The sequence below is a fragment of the Canariomyces notabilis genome (genome assembly GCF_033297395.1).
Source record: "Canariomyces notabilis strain CBS 508.74 unplaced genomic scaffold N656scaffold_41, whole genome shotgun sequence".
Lineage (NCBI taxonomy): Eukaryota > Fungi > Ascomycota > Sordariomycetes > Sordariales > Chaetomiaceae > Canariomyces > Canariomyces notabilis.
Genome location: NW_027041863.1, coordinates 169,812 through 197,588, shown reverse-complemented (window position 1 = coordinate 197,588; position 27,777 = coordinate 169,812). Strand labels below are relative to the sequence as shown.

Here is a 27,777-nt window from a genome sequence, read left to right as displayed (position 1 = left end):
ATGATGTTAAGGCCACAGCCAAGATGAATTTGACCTTTTGACCTAACAGTGAGGTGCTTGTTAGATAGTATCATTTACGTATGTATATCTAGAATTGAGACCTGATTCACTCAAGCGTTGACCTGCTACACCCTAAGCCCAGAGACACATCCCCCGCCATATCCCAAATCCGTCATTCAAAAGTCTCTACATCATGACTACATAAGAATCACACCCTTCTCACTCCTTACCCATAACCCTCCTCGCCCAATCATCCTGCACCCTCATCCCATCAACCACGATCACACCCCTCCCTCTACCCACCCTCTCCTCCCTATGCCACCAGACCTCCCCCTCCCCATCCCCCTTGGCCTTCTTCTTCCACTTCCCATCCTTCCCACCATCACCCCCACGTTCCACCTCCGAATCATCACTATCCGCCAACCCGCCATGCCCTTCCTCGGCGCCCACGACCAGGACAATGTCCTGCCTGTGCCAGTGCTGCAGGTTCTCAACGACACTGCCGTTGTCCCCCGCCAGGGACTCTTGCAGGTAAATAAGCTCGGGCTGGATATGCCGCAGGATGTGCGCGTGCCCGTTGGGCGTGGTGAAGGTCAGGATCATGCTGTCCTTTTCCACAAGCCCTTGGGCTTGGGCGTACACGGCGTTGTAGGCGCGGTCTGAGTCGGATGGGGCGCCGCTGGTTCTGGGTATTATTAGTATTATCGTTATCATTTGGGTAGTGAAAGTGATGATTTCGATCAACTTGTTGTAAGGATGTGGGGAGGACAAAGGGAGGCAGGGACTTACAGCAGGGGACTCTTGGCCTCGTCGGCCGGGGTTTGGGCTTGCGCGTGGTCAATGTTTGAGAAGGACGAGCTCAGCGACGCGGGCGGAAGGTTGCTCGTCGCGTCCAAGGCCGAGTCCTTGAGGTTTGGTGCGTAGATGAGCACGTAGAGCTTGATCTTGGCGAAGTCGGTTTGCCGGGGAATGTGGGACAGGATAGACTGGTGGCGCTGTTGGTTAGCATATCATCTCTGCGCAGGCAAGTGACACCAAACACTCACGGCATGCTCGTGGAAGCCGTCGGCGTCCACATGATCCAGGCGACTGTCCGCCGAGACGACAATAGCCACCTTCTTCCGGCGCTTGTTGGTATCTCGGCTCCGTTGTGAGGACGCCGCCACGTCCTTCTCTCTCTTGGCATCCGCTTCCTCGGACCACTTCTCATGGTCTTCATATATCGTCTTGTCTTCCTCCCTGATAGCAGCCAGTGCGCTGCCCACCGCCGCGCCGGCGGCAGTCACACCGGCGGCCACGGTCCTTTTCGCGCTGTCAAAGAACTGCTGGGGGCTCGGGGTCCGGCGCAGCGCGGCCCAGCCCGTGGCGGTGGACTCGGCCTGCGACTGTGCCGGCGCGTAGGGGGCGGCAGTGGCGTCGCCGGAGCGAGGCTGGGTGGCACCACCCCCTACAGCCGGGGACTTGGAGTCTCGGGACGCGCCGTAGGGGGGGTTATCGCCGTAGTCGGCATTCTCGTAGTCGAGGTCCGCTTCGGCGGCGGCGAGCTCGGCGTCCTCGTGGTCGTCGTCCTTGCGCAGACTCCATACCCAGGCGGCAACGCCGACCGTTGCGACCGTCACGGTCAGCACCAGCGGCACCCAGTGGCTCCAGACTCCGCGGCGGCGGCGGGACGACTCATATGGCGACGACATTGGTAGTGGTGCAGAAATCGATCATGGCGCTGCGAGCACGGGATGCGGCGCGCGCGCCGATTTGTGTATGTATGTGTGCGTGTTGTGTAGCTCTTCGTACAGGTGGGCGCAGATATCACCATCGGTCAGCGCTCGCTCTGCTATTAGCTAGTTGTTTGTCTCGGAGTGATTGCGCAGTCGGCGAATTGCCATAAACCTCGGTCAATCTTGGTTTACGACTGCACCTTCCAGTAAATACTGTGGCTGGTGGTGGTGCCGACACCCCGGTTGCTGGGGGCTGGGGATGGGTTGTTGATGCGCCGCTCCAGCTCCCATAAGCCGAGCCCCGTTTTCAGGTGCAAGACCGAGGCAGTTGGTTGGCCGGGCGAAGCAGCGAAGAAGGTGAGAGAGCTGCTGCCAAGACTGCCAGGCAGGGGTACGCTACGCGTGTACATCGGTACTTTGTCACGCACGGGCCACTCAAACTCGCCCAAAGTCAAAGGTGGGATGTTTGATGAATTCAAGGTCGAAGACGACGCTTTCGGTGAGTCAGTGAAGAAACAATCCTCAAAGTTTGGATAAAATCTCAACAAAAGAAATGCAATGCTGATTGACATACCTAGTCCAACTCAAGCTCTATTTTCAACACATCAAACTATACCCAGAACTAACTCGAATGAAGAATAAAACCCGACTGCAATTACAGCTTCATACTAGGGCGGGCATTCTCATTCTCAAACCTCCTTCACGACAAAAAGTGTCTCTCAGTCCACCGTTGAACAAATCACACTAAACGCTCGTCCCATCGACCCTCTGCGATGCCCCACGCAGTCACCATCGCCACGCCCGGCCTGCAGGCCCTGATTCTGTGCGGGCCGGGCAGCTCATTTCCGACCTTCACAGCCAATCCCGATGAGAACCCCAAGGCCCTTCTCCCCATCGCCAACCGGCCCATGGTCTGGTACCCGCTCGAGTTCTGCTACCGAGCCGGAATTACAAGTGAGTGATAAGTGATGTGGCAGCAGCCATGCTAAACCAACACCACGTGGGAAGATAGAGAGATCGCGGTTTTTGTGGCTTCAGGCCTTCAGGGGTTTCACATTCCCGCCCCTGAAAATACCCAAGCCTCCTCATTAGACCAGAATTCCACAACCTGCGGCTGCGGGGTGTTCTACTATACTTTGTCATGTCAAAATAATCAGGAGACCAAAACTAACGACCAACCTGCAGATATCACGCTTGTCTGCCCGCCCTCAGCCGCAGCCGCCATCAGCACGGCGCTCAACACGAACCCGTTCCTGACGGGCCTGCCCTACCCGCGGCCGGACCTCCTGGCACCCAAGGACCTAGACCAGAACACAGGCACGGCCGAGATCCTCCGCCTGCCCGAGCTGCAAGCCGCCGTCACCTCGGACTTCCTGGTGCTCCCTTGCGACCTGGTGTGCGAGTTGGGCGCCGACAAGCTGCTGCAGGCGTGGATGGTCAAGTCGGCCAGCCTGGGCGACCTGCTTGGTGTTGGGGGCAGCAACAGCAACAACGCGAACGCGACGCGATCGGGAAATGGTGATGCGACTACTACTACTGCTGCCGCGCCTGCGCCCCGCAGCGGCGGCCTGGGCGTGTGGTACCAGACCAAAACAGCCACGCCCGTCAAGGGCGAGGAGACCGACTTCATCGCCACGGTGCCGCTGCCCGCCTCTTCAGTCCTGCCCGCCAAGGGGTCGCTGTTCCCCCACATGTCCAAGCTGGTCTACTCGATGCCGACAGACTCGCTCAAGGACTTAGTAGAGGACAGGAAGGGGTTCCCCGTCCGCCACGGGCTGTTACGGCGGCATCCCCGCATCCGAATGCTTAGCACGCACCGGGATGCCCACATATACATCTTCCCGCACTGGGTCATGCAGTTCATCAAAGAGAACGAGCGTCTGGAGACCATTGGCGAGGATGTAGTGGGGTGGTGGGTCAAGGCCGGATGGCAGAAGGGCCTCTCCACCAAGCTGGGTCTGGACAAAATCCTCCGGGGGCAAGGTTATGGCGATAGCGATAATAGCAACGACCGCAACAGCAACGGGGAAGAGAAGCAGCATGCAAGCATCAGGGGCGGTGGCGGCAACAGCAGCCGGACGCTCGGCGTTGACTCGACCACAATCAGCGCCCCGACTTCGGTAGCGCCAGTGTCGCGGGTCGACAGCCAGGGCAGCAACAACAGCAGCTCCTCCTCCTCTCCACCTTCCAAAACGGAAGCAGCAACAATAACAGCAGCAGACCGAAACGAACCCGAAACAGCAGACAGCGATGAAACCTTAGTCCCGCCCATGGTGGCCTACATCCATCCCTCGCAGGAGGAGTCGGCGCCCCTGATCCGGCGGGTGGACACCGCCCAGCTGCTCCTGCAAACCTCCCTACAGCTCGCCAAACTGCCCTCACTCGAAGAGACCGACACCCCCTCCCCCTTCGCGCACGCCCGCAAAGTGGCCTACCCGGAGGGCGTCAAGCCGCGGACGACCATCAGCAGGCAGGACAGCCTGGTGGCCGATAACGTGACTGTCGAGGAGAAGACAAGTATTAAGGAGAGCTGCATCGGGGCCAACTGCCAGATCGGCGAGGGCGCCAAGCTGTCGCAGTGCCTGCTCATGGACGGCGTCGTGGTGGGCAGGAACTGCAAGCTCACAAAGTGCATCCTGGGCCGGCGCAGCCAGCTCGGCGAGGGATGCGTCCTGACTGACTGCGAGGTGCAGGAGAACCTGCTGGTTGAGGCAAAGAGTGAGTGGATTTCTCTGATGAAAATGAAACCCCTTACCGTTTTCGTCTCTTTTTGTCTTTTTTCCCTTTCCCACCTACTTATCTGGAATCCGTGTTTTCTTGGCAGGTACAGGATTGACCATTGCTAACCACATATTGTGTCTTTCTTGCGAATGTAGCCGAGGCGAAAGAGGAGAAGTTCATGTCTTCATCCGGCCTAGAGGCGACCGAACAGGAGCTAGACGCCTTTGCAGACGACGGCAGGATAGACAGTGAGGGGGGGGATGATGAGGTTGAGGCTGCATAGGGCTAGATGGCGGTCACGGTTTCTGTCCCCATCTGGATAATTCCGCAGGCATAGGCTTCTCTCTCCCCTCTCGCGGCGTTGCATAGTAACCTATGGCTCAGCGGTGTGGCTACCTCCACGATCGGTTGCGGACGGGCCATGTTGTCCGACCTTCAGCGGGATGTCCCCCAATTTCATATCTGGATAACGGACGCCGCCTCGTTGCCACACCCGGATTGGCGGCTTGCGTTGTTCAGAAAGCCATCAAGAGCTCGTGGACTGCTGTCACAACGAAGCTAATGTACCTAGAGTACCTGCTGTCAATCGATAATCAGTCACACAAGACGACGAGGCGTCGATTGATCATCGTTTCCCTATCTCTCAACTTTCTTCATCACGTGGCTCCGTAGAGATCGCTTTCCAGACAAATGGTATATGTACCCCGGATGACGAACGGAAGACAGGACGGTATATCCCGTGCAAGTGCGGGCAGCTGAGGAACCGTGCATATCACACCTCTCTCAATGCACCGCGCATGCCTCTATCACAGGCCATGCCAGGGGCATGCAGGGGTTGCCGAAGGTCTTCTTCATCCCTGGGTGTTGGAATGGTTGTTGATGAAGAGGCTGAGAATTGTCCTGATTCCCCCGTCACCTCCAGAAAGGAGGTGTCACTACCTAACGTTAAGCTCGTGTGGACGTGTAGGTGATCCCCCAGAAAACGAGGACAGGAAACCCCTGGCAGATGAACCGGCGATATGCGAATCCGGTAGTGAGCGGACAGGTGTGGGACGTTGGTTTGAGGTGTTGGGTAGAAGGAAAGAACTGTGTAGTTGGAGATAGGGTAGAGTCTGACTGTCAAGATGATATTAGTTGACGTATAGCACGATGGCTTGTGATGACCGGGGGCAGCCACTCCTCCTCTCCCTCTTCCCCAAGGAAGGGAGTATCTGTGTGGAATTATGGAATTAGGTGACTCGACCACATACGAACAGACACGGGCTGCTGTAGTTGATGGCAGTCCTCTCTTGGCGATCCCCCTCACCGCAATGTATGTACTCGGGTTGCTTGGCGATCCGGACAAACGATAAACGGCGGGGCAGCTGCCGAGGAGTCGATCTTTGACATAGCCCCAAGCCTTGTTCCGGGTAGTGGCAGGCTCTATTCATCGTAGGCACATGCATACTGCGTCTATGGCGAACCCCGAGATAGGCCGGACAGGAGAAGCCGTTCCGGGAATTCCACTGTCCCCCCCAGCCTGATTCATGAACTGATACCGGCGGTGACGGGTATCAATGAGACGACAAAACAGAAGAACCTACGGCTCGGGATGCCCGTGAGCGGAGAAGTCATCCATGAAACCCGGGGACTTCCCTTTTCGTCACGCCGCAGGTCCTAAATGGGAAGCGAAGAGCGAGGTTCTCATCAAGGGAGACCGTAATGGGTGCGTTGCACAAGAGGAGTTCACCCCAAGTGCTCTTTCGTCCCGCTGTTTGCTTCGGGAGCTGGGTGTACCTGGCAGATAGACTACTGGCGGCACGGTGGTGCAACACTACCTGCGCGGCATCTCTTTGGGGTGGTACAGAAGCCGTCGAGGGATGGTTCTAGGAGTGGAGGCTGCATATTCTCTCATCTGCCTGCATGCTTAAGCCGCATTTGCGAGGGGGCACAATCGACGCCAAGGTTCCAGCTTGCAGGTTGCAACAATGCCATTGTATAGATCGAAATAGGGAAAGGCGGCCTCGGCGCTGGCGATGTCTTGCAGAAACATGAGCTGGCCAAGATAAGGCCTCTTCAAGCCTGCGCATTGTGTGCCTGTCGGTGATGGAGAGGTGGGCATTTGGCGACGGCTCAACGGCTGGACTCTGATCGAAGGAGCGAGGACAGTCGGATATCTCATAACGTTAAGCGTCTGTCACGCGCTTCCAAGTGCACACAGCGATTTGCTAAGTCGCCGACCGTAGATTCACTAACAGGCTACTTCGTAGAGCGCACAGGATTGGGGATGTGACCTGTCAAATCTTTAGGAGAGACTAAGCTGGAATACATACAGACACCTATTAGACGGATGCAGGCACCCGCAACCTGAGGAGCGCCAGAAGAGCACGGGACAGGTGTGATGGCAGCTGCGTCTGTGAGATTATAGATTCCAGCCTCCTAGAAAACCAGAAAGAGCGTCTGCTGCAGCCATGTCAGCGAGCGACGACATCCTTGAGTACGCCAGATGGGAGTTGGTGGTGTAGGAAGGTGGAGAGTGGGGTGCCTGGGATCCGGGAGAGGGCATACACCAAGAGGGACCACGCAAGACGCCATCTTCAGGTTGTGGTTCGAGGAGGAGTACTCTTCGAGGTGGAGGATGGCGTGGCCTTGGGAGCCGTGGGCGGAGAAGAGGATTGTTTGCTTGCGCCAAATGCGCACCGCAACTTCAGTGTCCTAGTTTCTTTGGGCCAAGCAGGTAATACCAACGCTGAGGCGGTCACGATCGAGAACATGAAGCAGGAGCGCCACTGCGACAGCACAGTGCGTTGGATTAAGCTTTTTGAATGTAACCAATCAGCAAGGCCTGCACGAGCCAACCAACCAGGCTTATGCGACCAAAGCAGTTTAGCCCAAAAAGGGCCCTGCCTCCACGATTGTTTTCTCCATGTCAGCAGCGATCAGCAGATCCACGGCACCCAATCTTCTTCAAGGAAGATCCAGGCAACCAGCCACACCACCAGTCTGGCACCAGATCCTCACGGACTCCGCTGTGTGTTCCAGAGACCCTTGACCTTCTGTCGACCCGGTTGATTGGTAAATCAGCCCTGGACTCCCAGGTTCCGCTCTTCTTCTCCCACCGATAGGGAGCTGTGGAAATGGAAACGTGGGCATGGAACAACAGAAGGCGTCGATGCTGACCGACGGGCTCGCCGTTGCCCTGTCAAACAATGAATAATCCTAGACCAACTTGAATCATCTCTTGATCCACGTCTTCCGAACAGTCAAAGGAAAAACAGACTCGACTTTCAAGATAAGCGTTGCCGATCCGTGCTGTCTCAGTGCTGCTCGGTAGTGAGAAAGCGAGACCGTCGCCTTCTTTTCATTCCTGCGCGTGCCATCGCCATTCCAGCAACTCGCGATCAAGACAGGCCAGACACTAGTTTAGTCCAGGACGGTGATGAACAACGAGCTACCCCGGACTCCGGCTGACTGCAAACTTGCTTCTGTCCGATCATGGCTGTATTGTCTGTGATTAACTGTACTTCTCTGATTCGCTGCTTCCCCAGACCGTTTCTGGCCTTTTGGAGGATGGGACACCACTTGAAGCCTTGACACCCTTGGTACCTTGATATGTACTGTACCCTAACGACGTGTTCCCAAGCGGGGTTAGTTGTTGGGTTTCATGCGGACAGACGTCGATCGGTAGCCTGCTGTTGGCTCGACATCCGACGGCAGGCATGCATTTGTCGGAAAGCGTGAGACGCTTGAGCCGTACTGGATGCTCCCCATAACCATCTGATGCGATGTGTGTGAGAGCAACTGAGGACGCACTCTAGGGTGTGGTTCCAGGAGACCTCCTCCTCAGGCTTCTACAACTATTTTCTCGGCGAACTTGAGGCGTTTGACCTCTACCTGGGCACATTCCCTTTGTTACTTGTACCTGCTAGACTATGCCCCTTGATTAATACGTCTACCTATATCCACTAAAGGGCTGCGGTCGATCTTCTGACGATCCTCTTGGACTCGGGTATATTTAGCTTCATGCTCCCTCATTGCTTCCTCGACGTTGGACACCACGCTTTCCCACACAACTCTTGATCACTACACGTGGGACAAAGATGAACTTCAACAACAACGCGCTGCCCTGCCAAGGCACCCTCAACTTTGGGGAGGATTTCAAGTTTGACTTTAGCAATGTACAGCTCGGAGAGTCGTCATCGTCGATGAGCTTTGACGACTCCTCCTATTCGTCTTCGAGCTTTGGTCAGCATACCCCTACTACCGCTCCTTCGACTCCTTCACGGTCCATTCCTTTCAACCATGACACATCTTTCGTGTCACCAATGGACGGCCTCACATATGAGCTCACTCCGCCTTCCTCGGCAACATCGACCTACTTCCCATCTGCTCCAAGGACTGGCGATGTCTCCGAGTTTGCCCATCCTGGCTTCCCGGGCACGCCGCCACGGTGCCAGCTCAACTTTCCTAGCGAGCCTAGCGGTTCCGGCGCTCATCCCATGCCTTCCCAGACCGTGGACTCGGCCACGGGGTCACGGTGCCAGTTCAACTTGTCCAGCGAACCCCTTGGCGGTTGTGGCTCTCAAGCGACGCTTTCCCATCCCGTGGACTCCGCCACACCGCCACGATGCCAGCTTAGCTTTTCTAACGAGCCTTTTGACGGCCGTGGTGCTCAACTGACGCCTTCGCAGTCCGTGGACTTTAGCATGTGCATGATCGCACTGAGTATACAACCGCTGATGTCCACCCCAGAGGGGCCGGCTCGGACCACCTCAGATGGACTGCCTCGGACGGACCAAACCTCCAGCATGTGGTCCACTTTCACTCAACCAGATAGCCCGACCAGCTGCCCTGAGCAACGGCCTGCTCCAATGCTTCTTGAGCCATTCCAGCCGATCCAGACAACGAGCCGGGAAGACCAGACTACACCCTTGACCCCCATGTCCCCGCCAAGGGTTCCGTCTGGCAGCATGGAGGGACCAAGGAGCAAGACGACGGCACTTCAAGAAGCCCAGGAACGCTCGCAAAACGAGGCACAGATGCGCTCGCAACCCAATAATCCGCGAGCACGCACTAAGAGGGAGAGACCGCCGCGCCGGGACTTGCCGCCATCGGGGAGCAGCGAAATCGTTACGGCCACAGCCTCCAAGCACATATGTCCCTGGGCAGGATGCAACAGACGGTATCGCAGGAAGGAACACATGAAGAGACACATCAAAAGGTGAGCATTTTTCATGAAAAATACAGTTTTGTTCGTTATGGCTAACTGGGCGCCTACAACTAGTGTACATCAGAAGAAGGACTGGACCACGTGCGAGTTTTGCAACGAACAAAAGGATATCAACCGGGTCGACAACTACGTAAGCCATCTCAGGCTGCACACGCTCAAAAGGGGCGACTCTGGCAAGGTTAAATACGTGGCGGCGGCGGTGAAGAAGTACCAGGAACTGGTCAAGCTGAAGAAGCGGAGGCGTGTGGGAACCAAGAGACCATCGAGGGTTTAATTGCACTTCATTTTCTGCGGACGCTTGACTCGGCTATTTTCTTCAGGGGGCACTCTGCTTCACTACGAAAAGTCTCCTAACGATACTCTGCTTAAGGGTCTTGGATACCTGCTTATGGAGTTTGAGGCGTCATGTGTGGATTGTTTTCTCGATTCTCATTTCATGCCCAGTATCTTGAACTGGGCACTCTGTAACAATTCCCAATGGCACAAAATGCCATCATGAGTCGATGAGGATGAATGTCTACTGTATTGGCAATGAATGAATGCATGGCGGGTTGACGAGTTGTCCCTTGAGATCGCCGGTGTAGTTATCTTGGTGTATCTTTGGGTGTAGTGTAAGTGTCCTGCGAGTGTAAGTGTATAGGCATGTTAGGTGTTAGGTGAGACACTGAGACCAATAGATTGCATGCATTCATACCGATTTGGAAGTGTCCCAGGCCAAATCGGTTCACCCATCGCCGCCTTCCACTTTCCGGTCAAGAGCACTTTCCCATTCAGACTTCAGACCACATCCTCTCATTCGGCAACCGGCGAGGCTCAACAAAGTTGTAAGGTTAAGTGCCACAGAAAGCTCAACACATCAACAAGCCACCCCCAGCTTTCGGGCTGGGTGACGTCATTGTCTCTTTTTCCAGCCTCTTGCTGATACCGACAGAACGTCCATCGTGTCCCGGCAGCCAACGTCTCCTAGGTTCCCTCGGTCCCGAATCATCAGCGCCAGTGTCATTTGGATAAATTCATTCATCTCTGGATGGAGCCTAGTGGACTAGGCAGATACGGCGCTTCAAATCACTATGCCTGTCATATCGTGGTGTAAGTCCATGCAAGCCTTGCAGAAGTTGCAGTGAGGGTAAGTCTGCCTTAACCTCCAGGGTATCATCCCCTCAATGGCCAAGCTTCTCCAAACCAATGATTGGCCCGATTCACTCCCGAGTCACACAGCAGCACAGCCCTGCCGAATAGTGCCGATCTGCTTGAGCATCTGAATTCTGAACACTCGAACACTCCAACTCCAGCTTGAAGCTGCCCCTCGCTATTGCACTGCAGTGACCACACAGTAACACCTGGGGTAGGCCGATCAGATGTGCCTGCCGGCCAAAACAATCACCTATGGATCGCAACCCGCCGTCGTACCACGATGCCACGAAACGGCCAGACTGGCTCGAGTTCGTGGCTGGCTCTGTGCCAGTCAGGGAATACGCACGGCTGTGTCTTGTCTCGAAGCGCTTGTACCACCAGTTCGCGCCGCGTCTCTGGAATGATCCCCTCACTGTGGCAGCCATTTTAACTCGGGACAATGGCGAGTGCCCGGCTCTAATCCTCTCCTCATCTAAATAGCAGGGTTTGCTAGGCAGCGTCCGTCTCTAACCCACCGCGATGTACAGATATCGAGTGGTTTTATCGCTTCATGGGGCATATGACTCGGGTTCGAGAAAGCACTCGTGCCCTCGTCACGTCGCTTGACCTGCGCCCGTTTGTCGTGGGCGCTCCGGAGTTCACTCTGTTTTCCTGGGACAAAACACTGTCTCAGACTCTTCGGATGCTGCCTTCGACCTTTCCCAATCTCCGGTGTATTCTGCTAGATGGCCATCCTGATGTTGAAGCCGATGGCTTGGCCGCCATGCTATGTTCCAGCTCCTTGGTCCTGAGTATTCCGCAGTGCCAGGCCAAGCTGCCTAGCTGGTTCTTTGTATCCCCGAATTTAGAGAGCCTTGTGTATTTGGATATTTCTGCCATGCCCGGCTCTCTCAGAGTCCCATTACATCGACCCGTGTTGAGCCCCATCAATCTTCGCAGCCTCCGTATTCTGAAAGCACGGGGCCGGGAAATGGATGACAAAACAGCATGTCTGCTGTTCAAAACTTTTCAACTTCAGCTGTGGAGCGTTGACCTCGGCTACAACAAGCTCACAGATGGCGTCTTCGATGATATGCAGCACTTTTCTTTCCCTGCCGTCAGTTCAAGAACTGGCGATTTTGAGGTTGAGGGCCGGCTTAGGTACCCGCCAGGGGAAAGCAGTGCCTCGTTTGGCAAGTTCTGCTTTGTCGACGAGTCAGACTGGAGCGCTACTTTCAGTCATCCACATAGGTACCTTGTCGATGCTCCTCTTTACACTAGCAACGCGCAGGGTGGTCACGATGGGACCACCAATCCTCGCCTAGACGGTCGGGCAAAGATACGGTCCGACGCGCCAGATGCAGTCAAGGTGGCGCTCTCTGGCGGTCCGGGTAACCACAGCCCCTTGCCAGAGTACATTCATGACTTGGATATTTGCCGAGGCCATCAAGGCATCACCCATTTGTATCTGAGCGGAAACAACATCTCGGCCGCCGGCTTAGCCAGAATGATCAGGTCGTCCGCTGGGCAGCTCCAGCACCTCGAGTGTGACTCCATCTTCTTTAGGCCACACGAAGCTTCTTGCCCCCCCTGGCTCGCTTCCGGCAAGGCGAAAGTTTCTGGCTTCCTAGGCCTCGCCCATGTGTTTCGTCCCGTGATATCGTCGGATCTGCAGGTGTTGCGCATCCACCACTCACTCGTTACGCAGCTCCCGACTCTTGAGGGCATCGGCCTGTCAAGCATGGAGGCACTGTGGCTGGCCGAAACATGCCTGCTTCCGCGGGCGGAGCTGGCATATCCCGAGTCATTCGTTCCAGACATGAACCCCAGACTCCGGTCTCTGACTTTGACGCAGATTCCCAGGTATTCCACGGGTCCACTGATAGAAAAGCTAATCCACTTCTTGAAACTTGCCGCCATACAGGAACAGGCAATCCGAGACGCCAAAACCGGCAACCGTCGCGGCCCGTCGACCCTGCTAGGGCTGCGACACATTCGCCTTGAGATCGAGCCGGACCCCAGAGAGTCGCTGCTCGAAGACGATGGATTCGGAGAAGAAGAAAATGGCCTTGATACAGAAGCACTCATGGCCCAGGAATTCAGCTTCTTCCGGGACTGGACCTCTTCCCCGTCCAAACCGCCTACATCTGCGGCTAGACCCCCTGCCGCCACGGCACACTCCTACAAGGCAGCCGAGCCCCAGGCTAGAAATAACCCAGAGTCCGTTTCTACCCGGCCGGAACAACCCGCCCCTGGCGAATCCCCTGAGACAGGAGATTCAAATCCGGATGACGGTGACAACAGCGATGACCCCGGTGAATACATGACGTGCATATGCACCGGCGAAGACAACACCGAATTCACCGTACCCGTCTGGATCGGCCCCTCGCCCTCCTCCAAGCAGCACCGCACCCGGCCCGCCGTGAGGGAATACGCCCGTCTCCTCCGCCACGACCCCGCACTGCAAACCGACCCGCAGCCCGCATCCCCCAACCATGTCGCCGCCGGCGTGCCAAGCGGGTCCTACATCTTTACGCCCGCCTGGGACGCCATGCTCTTCCCGACTCATCTCCAGCAGCAGCAGCAGCGGCCTAGGCCCAGCCGCCGGGATTTGCGCGGGATGCGTGACGTCGTGTCTGCTATCAAGGCATACCGCGCCCAGACAAGGGTGGCGTATAATAAAGATGATGGTATGGCTGGGAAAGGGTACGGGGATGGGGACGGGGTGGGAGAGGGGACTGTGGGAGGACGTGGGTTCCATTTTCACTGGACAGGCACGCTCGAGGTGTCGATGGTGAATTCGGCGGCGCATTTTCACCAGTCGAGGTATTGGCGGTGATTTTGCTTGATATCGCGGCTATTCCACCAATGGATTATTAGAGGACCAGGTATAAACTGGGAGTTTGGTGTAAAGGTGTCTCTTGGTGGGGGTGGTGATTATTGCCTGTCATTGGCATGATGTTGGCTTTTACTCCCGAATCGAAAGTAACATATCGTAAAAACACGTATTAGTCGCTTCATACCAAGGCTTTCCTTTGGAATAGGGAGCTTCCTATCTTGATTGCCCCGGCGCTCGAGAAGTAAGCAAATTTTTTAGTACATCGACATACAGCCACGATACTGAATCCAGGCCCTGACAAGGCCGGGTAAGTAGAGAAGAGATGCAATACTCTATCTACCAAGATTAGTCTAGCTGCGCCATTAACAACAAAAACTAGCGATGATGGACATTGATCACCGCTACAAAAAACGAGAATTCTATCCCTCTCTACATCGCCGGCCGTCGCTGAAATCCGGGAAAGCCGTTTTCCCACAACGCCGAAAAAAGGAGATAGTCCCGGACCATCGAACCATGAAGTTTGTTATTGTACATACAAAAAGCCGACATCTGCAGGACATAGGGGCCCTTGGTCGTGGCTAGGGGTGATCCGCCTCACCCCTGTGGTAAGTTATCCCCCCTTTACTTGCGCGCAAACGCAACGTCAAAGGCGGGGATTAATGTCTGCGCCAGCCAGAAGGAGAAGACCAGCTTGGGCCCTGTCATCAGGAGCTGTGTGTGGAGGTCGTTAGCAAACAATATTGTTGTTCTACAATAGGACATTGACAACGAACCTTGGGAACCAAGCCCTTGAAAAAGGCCGACGGGCCCTCGTTCCGGGCCATGTTGGTCAGAATGCGGAAGCCGCTTTCCGGGTTCTCAAAGTTGCGGTTCTGGATGCGCGTCTTGATGACGTCGAGCGGGGCCGAGACGATGAGCGACGCCGACGCGCCGGCGATGGAGGCGATGAAGTTCTGGAACCAGGACGCCTTGTTGTAGTCTTGTAGCTTGAAGAGGAATTCTTTGGCGAATGCCGAGCCGCCGAACAGCTGTGTGGGTGTGGAGGTTAGTAACGGTTAGATGCTCAGGGGTAAGTCGCAGTGGGGGGGAGGATGTACGTACTGCGAATGATCCCGGGGCATTCCTCGCTGCCGTCCAGCCCCATCCTCTGTACAAACCGAACCCTTCATCCTTGATGATCTTCAGGACGCCCCGGCCGCGGAAGGCCTCGGGGTTCGTCTGCCGCTTAATCTTGAGCACGTCAAGCGGTAATAGGACGATCTCGCCGATGCCGATGAGACTAGAGCGAACCCGCCTCTGTCAGCCCCTAACCCGCCAACATTCCGCCCGTTTCCCGGGCATTGCCAGGGGTGATCGATCTCTCACCTTCCCGCAGTCGAATGCATGATTGCCTTGCCGGTCTTCTTGCCAAACGCCCTCTCAAAGTCCTTGCCGTAGTGTTTGTTGAGGAAGTCGCGGGCCACAGGCTGGCCGCCGTACTTGTATATCCGCTGCAGCACCTTGTAGCCGGCGGCGTACCCGAGGCCGGGGAATAGGGAGATGAACTTTTTCCCGAGCGGCGCCGCGGCTTTGTCCTTGAAAATGACCGTGTTGAGTTGCGACATGCTCGTGACCTGTTACCCGCCAAAGAACGCAACCAACTAGTCAGCTTTCTGTTCCCCCCAAACTTCGTTCCCCCATTCCACACTCCCTCGCAGAACTGATAAAACGCACCCTCGTTTCATTGCTCATCAGCCGCTTCGCAATGGTGTCGACCTGTCCGCAGCCAAGTCAGTCAGTCAGCTGCGCCCTTGGGCCTACAACGCCGCAATTCGGGGTCTGAGAACCGTAGCGCAGCTCGGGACGCACAGGATGGAAGATGGCCAGCTCGGCAATACCGGCGGAACCTGTGCATGTAGAGTGGTCAATCACCGTACTCCAACAACCAAGACGCGTAACAAGAGTCGATTCACGTACCAGAGCCCAACAACCTCGCCAGGTTGGACTCCTTCTCCCGCGCCGCTGCCATTGGGGGAGACATTGTATGTATATAAGTATATGTTCTGATGGTCTTTTGCTTAAGGCTCGTTTAAACAATTGGAACAGGTTCCAGAGTTGAAGAACAATAATCCAAAGGCACAATGCAGACTCGACAATCACCACAGCAGCAAAACTGAGGGAATGAAAGAATGGGATGGAGGAGGGTGGTTCCCTAGCTTCGTTCAGACCACAAGAGATTGGATTGGGATCTTATCGCGAAAAAAATTCTGGAGCTGCCCACTCGTCCGAAGCTCCGACTGCGGGGAGGATTCGACGCAGCCAGACACCCTGGCCCCGGGTCTTGTGCCTGGAGTTTAGTTATCTTATCATCGGGCATTTCCGTCACATTTATCGTTACACAAATGTCAAGTTAGTACGGGATATGCCGGTCAGGGGTTCTTCAACCTTCACCCCGTCCAAATCGAGTCTCTATCTCCTCGTTCAAAGCTTCGGCTCATTGTTTACCAGCCCAGGTAGTACACGGTTGTATATCCTGCCAGAATGAGTCGGCTATCGGGCTTGATCAAGCAGAATCCTGTGAAATAGGTATCATAATCCATACCATGCTCGCTCACTCCAAATCCTACACGATCACTACAGTGGTAGTGAACAATCGACTCGCTGCTGTAGGGAGGTTCTCGACTCGGCGAGGAAGGAGCTGAGCGAGCAGGTACATCCGCGAGCAGCGTGTGGAATATAGAAAGACATGCAGACCTCTTCTAGACCATCAGCGATTATAGCCAGGAGCATCCCTCCCTCCACATCAAAACGCTGCAGACCTCCCCGATTTCGTGTCGAATGTCCCAACATACCAGAGCCTCCAGAAACACCAGTCAAATGCCCAACTTTTCTTGTCAAACAACCCAGCCACCTGCGCCGCCAATGCAATGTGACCATGATCTGGCTGATATCAGACATCACGGCTCACCCCAAGGAACAAATCATGGTAATGCAGCAGATGCTAAAAATCCCTGAGAACCGAAACGAGGTCATCAAGCCTCATGACCTGCGAAAACAGCTGCCGCTCGTTCTCCAGAAACCTCGAATACCTCTCGTAGTACTCCTTACGCATGGTATCCTTTTCCCGGCCCCTAACATCGGTCCGCTTGGTCGTCGCCAGCACGTCCTTTTCCTTCTCGCGCAGCAAGTCGAGCACCTGGATGCAGTGTATCATGCTCTTGTAGCTCGTATCAAGCAGCCGGTCGAGCGACCTGTTCACGTCGCAGTACCACAAGAAAAAAGACTTCTTGACGTCGGCCTTGACGTCCCTGGGAACTTCCTGCACGTGCACAAAGCCCGCCGTCTGCATCTCCAGCATCTTTTGCTGCAGCTCAGACTTGCGCATGAGCGCCACGTTTGGCAGCGCCTTCTCATCCAGCTTGCCCTTGGCGCGGAGGATCCGCACCAGGCGGAGCCCTTGCTGGCCCGACGTGTTCTCGATCATCCAGTCGAGTTCAGCCTCACGCAAGGCACCCATCAGGGGTTCAAAGTCCACCGTCCAGTCTTCCTGCCCACAATGCCGTACGAAGCGCTGAGGGCTCTCTGCCAACAGAAGGAGGTGTTGCCGAAGTTGCGTTGGGCGATCTAACCGGCGGTCTTTGTTGGCTGCTGAATCATCAAATTTGACCTTTGCACCGTTGGTTCCATTCAGACCGTTCACGCCGTTTGTGCCATTCGTCCCGTTCGCTGACGGTTTGTAGTCTGAGTCATAGTCTGATTCGTCGTTAGACCCTCCGTCTTCATCTTCGTCCGCGCTTGCGTCGCCAACCACCTCTGCCTCTTCAATCAATGTCTTCTTTTTGGGAGGATTTTCATGGACCTTGTTTGCGGCCCTGGAGGAGATTTGTTGGCGGTCCGCCTTTCCCATCCCCAAAGATAGGTCGACGGAAGTCTTGAGGTTGTCCAAGATCTGCGCCGTCGAGACAGAGCTTATTCCTTGCCTATCATCGTCGTCTTTTCTGGAATCCATAACCGGATCCGGTCGGCAGCGGGCGAGGTCCTTCGTAAGCAGCTTCAAGAGAATGCCGTAGACATAAGCCGTCGTCTCGCCAAACACGTCGGTTGCAAACTGGACCAGCCGACGATTCCGCAGATCGACTAGGCACTTTTCGTAGTTTATTCGAATAACTTGTTTGGGCTGTGAAGGCGTCAGCATCGCGGTATCAGTGCCTAAAACCTTACCATTACTACTTACATCAAGGAGCGGGTCGACTTCTTCATCCAGACCACCGTTCGCCGTGCCCGCTCCGGCAAATAGCTTTCGTCTTTTAGAGGCTGCGCCATTTTGCTCCAGTTTGCGCTTCAGTGATTTTGACTCGTCGCGGACCTTGCGAAGGCCCTCGGCGACCAACGACTCCAGCTCGGCCTTTGCCTTGGTTCCTTTGACCCCTCCACGAAAATGCTTGTCAATGACCTCCTTCTCGACAGTCTTTAAGATATCCTGGGGACTTTCAAAGGTTTTTGTGTGGACGACGTCGATTAACTGAGCTTCTACCAGCCGGCAAATGACCGAGTTCAGCTGGGCGGTGCTCTTGACGGGAAGCCCGGGCTTTTTGGGGGAGGAGTCACCGTTGACACCGTTCGTTTCGGGACCAAACGGGTCATCTGAAGCGGCATGGGCCGTGGCTTTGTTGACTTGATCCATCTTGCCTTGGTAGGCAGCGATCAAGTCTGAGATGCGCGTTTGACCAGAGAGGAGGAGGTTTTGTACAACATCCTTTGCTGGGGCACCGAATGAGGTATCGACCATCTCGAGGATCTTGCCAGTACGGATCAGGTTGTATGCATGATCAATGTTGGCCTCATAAAAAGCGAGTTCGGAGCCGGGCTCGAGATGGTAGTACAGTAGGTTGTGTTGGATCAGGACGGCGATTCCATGGCGGAGCTGGCGTGGTGTCATCGCCGTGTACTGCGCGAGTTGGGGCAGGGTCGATCTGCCCTTATTCAAGAGTGTCGAGAATATCCTCTGCAGATAACGTATCAGCCTCGGCGCAGACTCCTCGAGTGTGATTCAGGGTCAAATGGTTAAGGGACAAGTTCATACCGAGGGCAGTTCGCCATGGAGCTCGTCAATTAGCAGAGAGCATAGCTCAGCCGCTGGTTTTGTCTGCGACTATCGTGTTAGCGCACCTGCTGAAGATGGGGGAGAGAGCAGGTTCAACGGCGCAAAGCTGCACGAGAATTTGCGATGAGAAGGACAGAGACTCGACGTACAACCAACATGATGGCGGGCGGGCACGTGTCGCAGGTTGCTTGAGTTTGGCGTCTAGAGATTCTCTCACTATCTCTAGAGCTGCCACAATTGCTACCGGGGAGTCATTGAAGTACCTCGTCGGCAATGCGATGCGAGGCGCTGCGAGAGAATGTGGTGGGGTTGACTTGGAGGATCAGATATTTTTTTTGCAAGTCAAAGCCTTGTCGCAACGGGAGTCACCAAAAGGCAAACAAAAGGCAAGGGCGGTCGGCGCGGGGCATTCTCGAAAAAAGCTCACCAATCACAGCCCTTTCTTCGCTGCTGACACTGTTGAGCTCGCGCACTGTGTCCATTGGAGCCGAGTCACAGCCCGTGATTTCAGTGCCAGAAATATGGGCAGCACAGGGCTTGAAGAGCTTGGATAACGATTCCTTAGCTCATGGAATCCCAGTTACAAAAAGCAAAATGTAGATTAAGCAGGAAAACAAGCTTACAATGTCTGCATAGGGCTAAAGTGTGCTTTGTTGGCATTTCCAGGTTCTTTTACATACAGATGCTAGGTATCGTACGTATTAAGTACTGTATTGTAACTTCGTAGAAGCCCGGAGCTCACTGGTAGCAGCCACCAGCTAAGGAAGGCCAGTCTCGGCACAGCCAATTTTTCCGTCATACCGGGAACCTCCAAGGGAAATTTCGGAACTGCTAAAGGGAGCCCATAGCAGACAGAGCTCTCCAGCATCGCCGCAAAACCTCGACAATTGTCAATTGACAACCAACGGCCCCTCCAACCAAACCATGATTTGCAGACCGGCTCTGACGAGGGGCAGCCAGCTGGCTCTTCGCCGCCAGGGAGCTGCAAAGCTTGCGCAGCGCGGATTTGCGGCCGTCGCTTCGCCCAAGGCATCGTACGAACCGACCTCCATCGCTGGCGTCAAGGTCGCCTCCCGAGACGACAATGGGCCAACCACCCGCCTCGCCATCGTCGCAAAGGCTGGCACCAGATACGAGCCTCTCCCAGGCTTGACGGTCGGATTGGAGGAGTACGCTTTCAAGGCAGGTTTGCATCTTTTCAGGTGTTGGCGGTGTTGGGCGCGACTCGGGGACGCATGAGCTAATTAACATGTCGTCGGCAGAACACAGAACGACGGTCCGCTCTACGCATCGTCCGCGAGGCTGAGCTTCTCGGTGGCCAATTGAGCGCGTACCACACCCGGGAAGCCCTGATCCTGCAGGCAAATTTCCTCCGCGAGGACCTCCCGTATTTCACCGAGCTTCTTGCCGAAGTCATTTCCAAGACGCGGTATACCAGTGCGTGATAAAGCTTCCTTGCTCACCATGTGCTGTCAGTACGAGACGTGCTCATTCCTGGAAAATAGCCCACGAGTTCCATGAAGAAGTTGAGGACATTATCCGCGCGAAGCAGGCCAAGGTCGCTGCTCCCGCCATTGCCCTCGATGCCGCCCACTCGGTCGCCTTTCACACCGGTCTCGGCGCCCCCCTCTACCCGACTCCCAGTACTCCTATCGCTTCATACCTAAACGAAAGCTCCGTCGCCGCTTTCGCCGAGGCCGTGTACAGCAAATCCACCATTGCCGTGATCGCCGACGGCGCGAGCGAGGCAGGCCTGTCAAAGTGGATTGAGCCTTTCTTCAAGGATGTACCCGCCGAATCCCCGTCACCGCTGAAGGTGACGCCCACCAAGTACTTCGGCGGCGAGCAGCGGATCCCCCGTATCGGTCCTAACTCGATGGTTCTTGCTTTCCCCGGCGCTTCACTCAGCGCCAACCAGCCCGAGACGGCCGTTCTTGTCGGGCTTCTGGGCGGCCAATCCACCATCAAGTGGTCGCCGGGCTTTTCGCTCCTGTCCAACGCCACGGCTACCGCCCCTGGCGCGCAGGCCCAGGCCACCAATTACGCCTACTCTGATGCCGGCCTCCTGGCCATCCAGATCAACGGGCAAGCCGCTGCCGTCCGCAAGGCTGCTGAGGCGGCGGTCAAGGCGCTCAAGGGCGTCGCGGAGGGTGGTGTCTCGCAGGAGAACCTGGTCAAGGCTATTGCCAAGGCCAAGTTCAACCTGCTGTCGGGTAGCGAGGTCAGCGGCGTGGGTATCGTGCACGCCGGTGCAAACCTGGTTCACGGCAACCAGCCTATGCAGGTTACTGAGGCGGTCAAGGCTTTGGAATCTGTGACGGCGGACAAGCTTAAGGCTGTGAGTTCCCTGCTCTCTACATTGTCACTTTCAAGTAACTGACGAAGCTTCAACAGGCGGCAAAGACACTATTAGATGGCAAGGCATCGGTTGCGGCGGTTGGTGACTTGCACGTATTGCCTTTTGCCGAGGAGATTGGCCTCAAGGTATAAGGAAGGCGTGGGGCCTGCGTAGGGCGGGAAAAGAAGAGGAGAAAATGTGTATCAACAGCCCCTCGGCCGTTGTAAAATTGACGGCTTGTCCCTTTGTGCATATAGTGACTCCTATCTAGACTTAAACCCACTTTCCTATCTCTGCGATGGCTGGCGGGCATATTTAGAGGGCGAGGGTGCAGAGCGAGGGCGATTGGGAGATGTTTTGTTGGGCTAACTGTATTGATGGATGAACTCGGAGTGATAGTTGCTGATATGTTGCTCTCAATCTTGCAACGTGCCTCTGCTCTTGACTTGGACTGCAGTACCTAGGTTGGTTGTCGTCTTGAGCTTGTGTTAACTGTTAAAGGGGGTACTGTACATCTACGAGAATCACGTGACTGCGGAACCCGAGACGGAGCTTCTCGGCTGCGAGCGCTTTTCTCGCCTAGGGAAACAGCTCTCGCATTGGAACAGCGCAACCAAGATACCCCTCCACTAAACCGCCCAAGATGACGTTCGCGTGGAAAGCCGCTGGCCTTACGTGAGTCAATTGCTGTTTCCCTCGGTGTATTGGAGAATAAAGGGGAAAGTTTGTCGTATAGAATGGGGCTGACGCGATATCCCGAAACCAGCTACAACCGCTACCTCGCCGTCGCCGCCCGCGTCGTGCGCCGCAGCCTGAAGGAAGACAAGAGACTCGCTGCCGAGCGCCGGGGCCAGCAGGACCTCAAGTTTGCGAAGTGGTCGGTAAGTGGGAGCTACGGATACCCGGTGTGGAAATCACGGAGGCTTGAAGTACAACATGGGAGGTTGGAATACGAGGCTGATGGCACGATTTTATCTGCAGAACGGCAAGCAGGGCGATGTCAAGAATCTGGCCGATGCGAATGCCGAGGCGGCTGTCGAGAGCGCTGCCGCCGGCGGTGCGCAGTAAGGGGAAGGAATGATTGACAGGATGCGGATTACGAAGGGGGGGGACTAGAACGCTGAGTTAAGCGTGTAAAACGACATCGATTATTCGGAGCGCATCACAACCACCTTAGCTCCCTCCCTGGCTTTGGCCTCTCAGGAACGCCGGGATTGTATCATATTCAGGAGAGGCTCAATAGACGACACTTGACAATGGTTCTAGGCTGCCGGATTGATGTCGCGACAGCACAGTTGTGATACGGATTAATTCTCCAGTAGCCATAGGTCGTAAATTCTCCGTCTTTCGTCATGTCAATTCCACGAGAATGTGACTTGCATACCACTGTTCCTGCCTTGGGAAAAGTGCCAAAGAAAAAAGTGAGCATGACAGGAAGCTCAGGTGTGCCGGTGATATCCTTATCCACACATAAGGCAACACACTAACAAAGCATCCGTTGCTTCCCAAATCCTGCCCTGCATCAACTTGCAAGGCTCCCTCAAAGAAAGACAGCCCTATTTTTGTCCAGACCGAGTATGGCGTCATCCCAAGATGACGAGGCAAGTGTGTCCCAGGGTAAGTGATTGCCAAAGTAAAAGGGTCAGACGAACACTCAGTTAACGGCACATTGCAACATGATCCAGACTTTGTCAGCCTCAACATCAACAATCCCGCGTCTCCGTCCGACGCTTTCGGGGAGCCCCCGCCGCCCATGATATCCAGCGAGGGCATTATCGCCATTGACATAACTGAGAAATTTGTGTCGGCTGCTTCTAGTAGGTTAGCTGTCTCGGCAGCTCATCAACAGCACCTTTTCACCCTCTCATCCTCACTCTCATTTTCAGTCTTCCTTATCCCTATCCGTGCTGACCAAATCATCCTGTGCAGCCTTGGCCCCTGGCGAGCTAATTAAGGATGGCTATTTCACGCTGTTCGAGTCCGTTGGGGCTCTTGAGGTGTGTCCGTTTCTCACCAGTCGTTTTCTTACTTAGAGAAGTGACCTTACCAACGAGAGCCTAGATCATGGATCCCAAGATGGACAGCGGGTGCCTAGCGCCAGGGGAGTCTCTCGATGAAGACTATGATGTGACGCGACCTCTGCTTCCGAGTGAAGTACTGGGTATAATCGACCAGCTGCTGTCCCTCGAGGTTGGTCTTACTGACCGTGGAAGATGTGCTCGACTGACTCAGCGCAACAGATGGCGTGGCACCTCGGTTATCCGCTCTCTCAGACACTATTCACAAGTGTTTACATTGACAGAATATTGGTGGCGGATCCAGCGACGGTGGAGGAGGCTGACTTTATCAGGAATCGCGCCCCAGGAGCGGAAGCTATACTGGGCATTCTTAGAGCCTACTGCTTAGGCCTACTGAAGTCCTGCTGGTATGTCAACGAGCGCATCAAGTTCGAGCACTATTATGAAGTAGGTAGTCATTCGACTGCTCCCGCTACCTCCAGATGTAGCAGCTAACTCCCACCAAGGAGGAAGACTTTGTAACCAACACCTACCACCGATCACTGCTGGAAAACATTGACCGGGATGAGATCCGCACAGAGATCATGTCGGCCCGGAAAACACTTCACATGTTTAGGTCCGAAATATCCGATGAGATGGCGCAGGCTCTGGGCTTCCGTCTGGAGCTGAGGACTGCCTTCCTGCGAGCAATTGAGCTCACCGAGCTAAGGAGTAACCCGGAGTCGCTGAGCCTGCCCTGGTCTCAGCTGCAGTCGGTCTGGGAGGCCATCTACAAGTCAAGGCACCTGGGGAGGCCCGTTCCGGAGGCTTTTAGCACAAAAATCCAGCGGAGGCTCGCCAGTACCATGCCGCCCCGACCCATTGTTCAGCCGAGTCCCGAAGAGACATATGAGCACTTCAAGAAGCTGTTCGCCGATGGTTTCAATGTTCTCAACGTTTTGAACTATCATGACTCGCAAAGCCTCCTAGTAGGTGTTTTCATGCTGACTGGCCGAACTTGATGGTCGGCTTCTAACGGGATATAGAATTTTGTATTAGCCTTCCAGGCTCAGAAACCCCAGCCCCTAGTGTACATTCGCACCCTTCTCCAAAACTTTCTCTTCCAGGACATGGTGATTCTCGGCCAGATTAGCATCCGCCAGCTCGTCGACGACGACTTGTCGCTTGTCGTCCTGCCAGGCAGCATCCTCCTCGATCCCGCCAACGATGCCATTGAAGCCCCTAATCACCCGCGTTTCACCATGAGCCTTCAGATGGAGCTCTTCCGGCAGCGGGCAGCCCAGTCCTTTCTCGACATTTTCCGCGCCTTCTGCCAGAACCGGTGTCGCGTCCGTCGAACGCTATTCCATTCGATTCAAGACTGGGAAATGGTCCAGCTCAACGCCGAAGAAATCGACCAGATTCTCCAAACCGCGACCGAGGAGACGCCTCTGATGTATAAAGGGATCCCGTCCTACTCGCTACCCCTGTCCTCATGGGCCTACTTCTACAAGCTCCGACTGATGGAGTGGATTGTCCAGCTCGGCTTCGAGCTCGAAATCTACCAGCCCGACGAGCTGGCGGGCATGTACCGGTACCTGAGCTACCTGGCCAAGAACCGGGCGCAGCACACGGAACGCATCCAGTTCTTTGCCCTGCACCGCCTCGAGTCAACAACCTCAACCTCAACCTCCTCAGGAACCACAGCAGGATCCCCGCAGGATCCCAGATTCTCCCGCTCAAAGTCTTACCTGCAGACCATGGCCCTCGAGGCAGAAATGACCTGGAAACTCGCCAACGCGCTCTCGCTCTTCTACGCGGCACTGCAGCGACTAGGCCTAATACCACGGCTGACGCGACCCTACAGCAACGACTTGTTGCGGTACGAGGTGCGTATGAAGCCATTTGCGGGCATCGGCTTGCCCGAGCTGCTGTCGTTTGGCACGTTTGAGCGCGCCACGTTGAGGCCGGGCACGTCGGCGCCCGACTTGCTCGGCGATGCCTCGGAAGCTGCTCTCGGGGCTAGGGCCGCGCTCGAGATTTTAGTACGGGTAACCCCCGAGGAGGCGTGTACCGTGGGATCTCACGATAGATGGGTTGAGGATAAGAAGAAGGTCCTTAGGGCGGCGATTGCGGTTGGGGTTGCTGTTGAGACTGTTAGGAGAGCGGTTATCGCTCATGAGCAGGGGGAGCCAGGATTGGGCTTGGGCTTGGAGGTGGAAGTGCCTAAGCCGGAAAAGGGGTATCACGACTGGTGGATTGTTCCGAGGGTTGTGGAGGTGGAGATGAATCAAACGAAATAGAGGTCGTAAGGGCCGGTTAGTTGCGGTGAGTTGGGGGAGAATGATGAGGAGAGGATGAGTAAGAAATTGAAATATTGAATAGGCATTGATAAACGCACTTGTCCCCGCCTCTATCGACGCTGACATATACACACAAATAATAACATCTTACTGTACAGATGATCCTTCATACCGAATTTCCTTGGGGTATATGTAGCCCCTAGGTAGTTTCTCCCTCCCTCGCTGCTGTTATGCGCAACAAGCAGAATCATGCCTCTCCATCCAGCACGTGGTATCCAAGCTTTTACTTCTGCGTCTCTGCTGTCAAGGTTAACAGTAATACGAACTCGCAGGAACGCAGGTTGCGGTCTGTTCGTCTCCCGGTTATGTAGCAAGCCATGTTCAGGCAGTGATGGCCTGCTTGGCCACCGATCTCCTCAGCCGAACAGAGTATTCGTACAGCACATCCTTGAAGGCGAACAAGAAGGCGGCCGTCAGCACGCTCTGCGTGACCTTGGGGCCGATGCCTGGAAGTGTGCACAGGTAGTTAGCAGTTAGCAATACGTCTTAGTGTATCTCCCCAGAACAGCGGCGGGGTGGGAGAGTAAAAAGGAGGAAAAACGGGAGAACATACCCTTATACAACCCGGCATACCCCTCCTCCTTAATAACCCTATTAATCGCCTGCCTAACCCCCTCCTTCTTCTCCCCTGCGCCAGCAACATGCATCTGGCTCTTGACGGTGATGTACGGGTAGGTGACGGACGTGGCGAACAGCTTGCCGATTGCGCCGAGGAAGAACGCCAAGGTCGGCGTCACGCGCCGGCGCCCGCCTTTTTCGACCCAGTTCTTCATCTGCTCAAACAGCGTGTACTGCAGAATCGGGTTGATGACGAGCACCAGCGCGGGCACGACCCCCGCGAACAGGGCCGAGGGGCCTTCTTCTCGCAAAAGGGTCAGTAGTGTGCCGAGGGTCGACGGGTTCTTGTTCCTTGATGATGATGGAGAGGGAACGGGCCCGGGAAGGACCTGTTCCGCGGCGGCGTCCTTGGTAGGCTGCTGCTGTTGGTCGTCTACGCTGCTGCTGCTGCGCTTGCGCGTCGTCATGCGCGTGTTGACGACCCAGATGGGGTTGGTCAGGATGACGGTGGCGGAACCGGCGATGGCGCCCGCGATCATGCTCTCGACTGTGGTCAGTTTCTTGGAGGCGCGCCCGGCCCGCACGGCGGCGGCCTCGAAGAAGGCGCGCGTCCATTCGTACCAGTAGTAGTAGACAAAGTTGGTCACGCTGATGCCGAACAGGGCGCTCGACAGGCCTGAGTACAGGCCTGACACGCCCTCGCGCGCGACGATCTTTTGCACGGCTGCTAGGAAGGCTGTTTCGGCTCGCTTTGATTCCACTTGGGCACGCGTGGATAGCGTGATGAGAGGATAGCTGTGTGCCAGGGGGTTTAGTTCGGGATATAAGAAAAAGGGGTGCCCGTGGAAGGTGGATTAATGGATGTCTTACGTCAGGGCCATGGACAGGACACCGCCGCCGGCGCCGGCAAGAGCGTGGGCGACATTGTCGTTTTGAGGAAGGACGGGCTTGGAGTGCGACATGGCGGGCAAGACAAAATAGGGTTCAAAGAGGTATCCTGGGTCAGTGACAGTGAAAAGGAGGATACAGAACGGGTAGCAGCGGCGAGCGCAGTGAATTCAGTTGAAGGAACAATGAATCAGTCAGTGTATATCAACTGCGTAATGGCTTGAACGAGGTCTTCAAGTAGCAATGCTGTCGGAGCAATTGCAGACTGGTGCCATTACCATCTGGCGCTGGTTGCTCTGTTCCATTTGTCGGGGAGCTAGGTCGCAGCATGCGATGTTAGCCGTTCCGTCGCTGCCGAGGTCCGATAAATGCGGGACTCGAAATGGCAGGGGAAAGCGGCGACAGGCTCGGCGACGTCACAGCCATGTTGCCGGCGGGTTCCCGGCAATTGGGGCAGAAGCTGGGGTTGAATCATGTGAAAGGGCAGTGGGGACTGGGGAACGAAAACGTGGAGGATGGATGGCCCTTTTTGTTAACGTTGATTGCATCTTCCTAAGTTACCCGCTGGCTCCGCCTTAGTGAAGGGGCCAACTCTAAAGAGTTGGGGAAAAAATTCCCAGAGTATATACGCTGTAAAATGGCTAATTACCTATTAGGAATGTATTAGTAAGTTCTAGAGGCTCTAGTGTCATGAAATGACCGTACTGACGGCCGGGCGTGGGCGCAGTCGCAGCGCGGGAAGCCGCGACGACCAATCGTTTAAGTAATCAATAGGGAAAGGATCAGGCTTGGCGTAGTGATCCAGGTATAAGGGATCACCAACAACGATGAAAGGCTCACGGTGAGCCTGGTGAGCAACACAAGGAAGGATCACGGGGAAGGGAGTGATCCTCAAAGACAATCATTAGTATATTAGATAGATAGTCTCTTCCGTTGGAGGACCTCCTGAAGGT

General features: G+C 55.4%; 10 protein-coding genes across 10 annotated transcripts; 6 read left to right on the top strand and 4 right to left on the bottom strand.

Moving 5' to 3' along the window:
- Nucleotides 1-207: 207 nt before the first annotated feature.
- Nucleotides 208-2,032, bottom strand: N656DRAFT_785211 (uncharacterized protein). Its single transcript, XM_064816330.1, has 3 exons — nt 1,047-2,032; nt 790-986; nt 208-685 (listed from the first exon to the last, which is right to left on the bottom strand). Exons 1-3 carry the CDS (start codon nt 1,689-1,691, stop codon nt 220-222), a joined length of 1,308 nt encoding a protein of 435 aa, XP_064665146.1. The 5' UTR covers nt 1,692-2,032; the 3' UTR covers nt 208-219.
- A 356-nt stretch (nt 2,033-2,388) lies between these two features.
- On the top strand, nt 2,389-4,971 carry N656DRAFT_508727 (uncharacterized protein). The gene is made up of 3 exons (XM_064809889.1): nt 2,389-2,669; nt 2,724-4,433; nt 4,592-4,971. The coding sequence occupies exons 1-3, from the start codon at nt 2,489-2,491 to the stop codon at nt 4,717-4,719; spliced, it is 2,019 nt and encodes a 672-aa protein (XP_064665145.1). The 5' UTR covers nt 2,389-2,488; the 3' UTR covers nt 4,720-4,971.
- A 3,544-nt stretch (nt 4,972-8,515) lies between these two features.
- N656DRAFT_772537 (uncharacterized protein) lies at nt 8,516-9,919 on the top strand (the record flags this gene model as incomplete). Its single annotated transcript, XM_064813939.1, has 2 exons — nt 8,516-9,636; nt 9,700-9,919. 2 exons carry the CDS (start codon nt 8,516-8,518, stop codon nt 9,917-9,919), a joined length of 1,341 nt encoding a protein of 446 aa, XP_064665144.1.
- Nucleotides 9,920-10,552: 633 nt separating this feature from the next.
- On the top strand, nt 10,553-13,992 carry N656DRAFT_833014 (uncharacterized protein; the record flags this gene model as incomplete). Its single annotated transcript, XM_064818678.1, has 5 exons — nt 10,553-10,771; nt 10,995-11,221; nt 11,307-13,448; nt 13,889-13,904; nt 13,947-13,992. The coding sequence occupies exons 2-5, from the start codon at nt 11,032-11,034 to the stop codon at nt 13,990-13,992; spliced, it is 2,394 nt and encodes a 797-aa protein (XP_064665143.1). The 5' UTR covers nt 10,553-10,771; nt 10,995-11,031.
- A 2-nt stretch (nt 13,993-13,994) lies between these two features.
- On the bottom strand, nt 13,995-15,889 carry N656DRAFT_785208 (mitochondrial carrier). The gene is made up of 7 exons (XM_064816329.1): nt 15,554-15,889; nt 15,446-15,483; nt 15,311-15,352; nt 14,963-15,210; nt 14,699-14,876; nt 14,371-14,625; nt 13,995-14,308 (listed from the first exon to the last, which is right to left on the bottom strand). Exons 1-7 carry the CDS (start codon nt 15,615-15,617, stop codon nt 14,219-14,221), a joined length of 915 nt encoding a protein of 304 aa, XP_064665142.1. The 5' UTR covers nt 15,618-15,889; the 3' UTR covers nt 13,995-14,218.
- A 688-nt stretch (nt 15,890-16,577) lies between these two features.
- N656DRAFT_802622 (uncharacterized protein) lies at nt 16,578-18,838 on the bottom strand (the record flags this gene model as incomplete). The annotated part of the gene is made up of 4 exons (XM_064818264.1): nt 16,578-17,753; nt 17,811-18,581; nt 18,660-18,722; nt 18,830-18,838. 4 exons carry the CDS (start codon nt 18,836-18,838, stop codon nt 16,578-16,580), a joined length of 2,019 nt encoding a protein of 672 aa, XP_064665141.1.
- A 650-nt stretch (nt 18,839-19,488) lies between these two features.
- On the top strand, nt 19,489-21,170 carry N656DRAFT_849374 (ubiquinol-cytochrome C reductase complex CORE protein 2 precursor; the record flags this gene model as incomplete). The annotated part of the gene is made up of 4 exons (XM_064819342.1): nt 19,489-19,862; nt 19,943-20,117; nt 20,186-21,018; nt 21,075-21,170. Exons 1-4 carry the CDS (start codon nt 19,605-19,607, stop codon nt 21,168-21,170), a joined length of 1,362 nt encoding a protein of 453 aa, XP_064665140.1. The 5' UTR covers nt 19,489-19,604.
- Nucleotides 21,171-21,661: 491 nt separating this feature from the next.
- Nucleotides 21,662-22,086, top strand: N656DRAFT_802620 (uncharacterized protein; the record flags this gene model as incomplete). Its single annotated transcript, XM_064818263.1, has 3 exons — nt 21,662-21,693; nt 21,785-21,899; nt 22,000-22,086. 3 exons carry the CDS (start codon nt 21,662-21,664, stop codon nt 22,084-22,086), a joined length of 234 nt encoding a protein of 77 aa, XP_064665139.1.
- A 509-nt stretch (nt 22,087-22,595) lies between these two features.
- N656DRAFT_802619 (Mak10-domain-containing protein) lies at nt 22,596-25,318 on the top strand (the record flags this gene model as incomplete). The annotated part of the gene is made up of 7 exons (XM_064818262.1): nt 22,596-22,635; nt 22,704-22,835; nt 22,948-23,015; nt 23,080-23,208; nt 23,259-23,483; nt 23,543-24,004; nt 24,062-25,318. 7 exons carry the CDS (start codon nt 22,596-22,598, stop codon nt 25,316-25,318), a joined length of 2,313 nt encoding a protein of 770 aa, XP_064665138.1.
- Nucleotides 25,319-25,508: 190 nt separating this feature from the next.
- N656DRAFT_508575 (mitochondrial carrier) lies at nt 25,509-27,019 on the bottom strand. The gene is made up of 3 exons (XM_064809888.1): nt 26,807-27,019; nt 25,932-26,731; nt 25,509-25,824 (listed from the first exon to the last, which is right to left on the bottom strand). The coding sequence occupies exons 1-3, from the start codon at nt 26,896-26,898 to the stop codon at nt 25,700-25,702; spliced, it is 1,017 nt and encodes a 338-aa protein (XP_064665137.1). The 5' UTR covers nt 26,899-27,019; the 3' UTR covers nt 25,509-25,699.
- Between the last annotated feature and the right edge of the window lie 758 nt (nt 27,020-27,777).

Bases quoted from the DNA above. Each gene is read 5' to 3' on its own strand.
- N656DRAFT_508575 (XM_064809888.1), bottom strand. From the start codon at position 26,898: ATGTCGCACTCCAAGCCCGTCCTTCCTCAAAACGACAATGTCGCCCAC. The intron at 26,732-26,806 runs GTAAGACATCCA...CCTGGCACACAG, and splicing joins GTCCTGTCCATGGCCCTGAC to CTATCCTCTCATCACGCTAT. The intron at 25,825-25,931 runs GTATGTTCTCCC...GCACACTTCCAG, and splicing joins GTATGCCGGGTTGTATAAGG to GCATCGGCCCCAAGGTCACG.
- N656DRAFT_508727 (XM_064809889.1), top strand. From the start codon at position 2,489: ATGCCCCACGCAGTCACCATCGCCACGCCCGGCCTGCAGGCCCTGATT. The intron at 2,670-2,723 runs GTGAGTGATAAG...CCACGTGGGAAG, and splicing joins CTACCGAGCCGGAATTACAA to ATAGAGAGATCGCGGTTTTT. The intron at 4,434-4,591 runs GTGAGTGGATTT...TTGCGAATGTAG, and splicing joins CCTGCTGGTTGAGGCAAAGA to CCGAGGCGAAAGAGGAGAAG.
- N656DRAFT_785211 (XM_064816330.1), bottom strand. From the start codon at position 1,691: ATGTCGTCGCCATATGAGTCGTCCCGCCGCCGCCGCGGAGTCTGGAGC. The intron at 987-1,046 runs GTGAGTGTTTGG...CAGCGCCACCAG, and splicing joins ACGGCTTCCACGAGCATGCC to TCTATCCTGTCCCACATTCC. The intron at 686-789 runs GTAAGTCCCTGC...AATAATACCCAG, and splicing joins GAGGCCAAGAGTCCCCTGCT to AACCAGCGGCGCCCCATCCG.
- N656DRAFT_785208 (XM_064816329.1), bottom strand. From the start codon at position 15,617: ATGTCTCCCCCAATGGCAGCGGCGCGGGAGAAGGAGTCCAACCTGGCG. The intron at 15,353-15,445 runs GTGCGTCCCGAG...GGCTGCGGACAG, and splicing joins AGCTGGCCATCTTCCATCCT to GTCGACACCATTGCGAAGCG. The intron at 14,309-14,370 runs GTTCGTTGTCAA...CTCCACACACAG, and splicing joins TCAAGGGCTTGGTTCCCAAG to CTCCTGATGACAGGGCCCAA.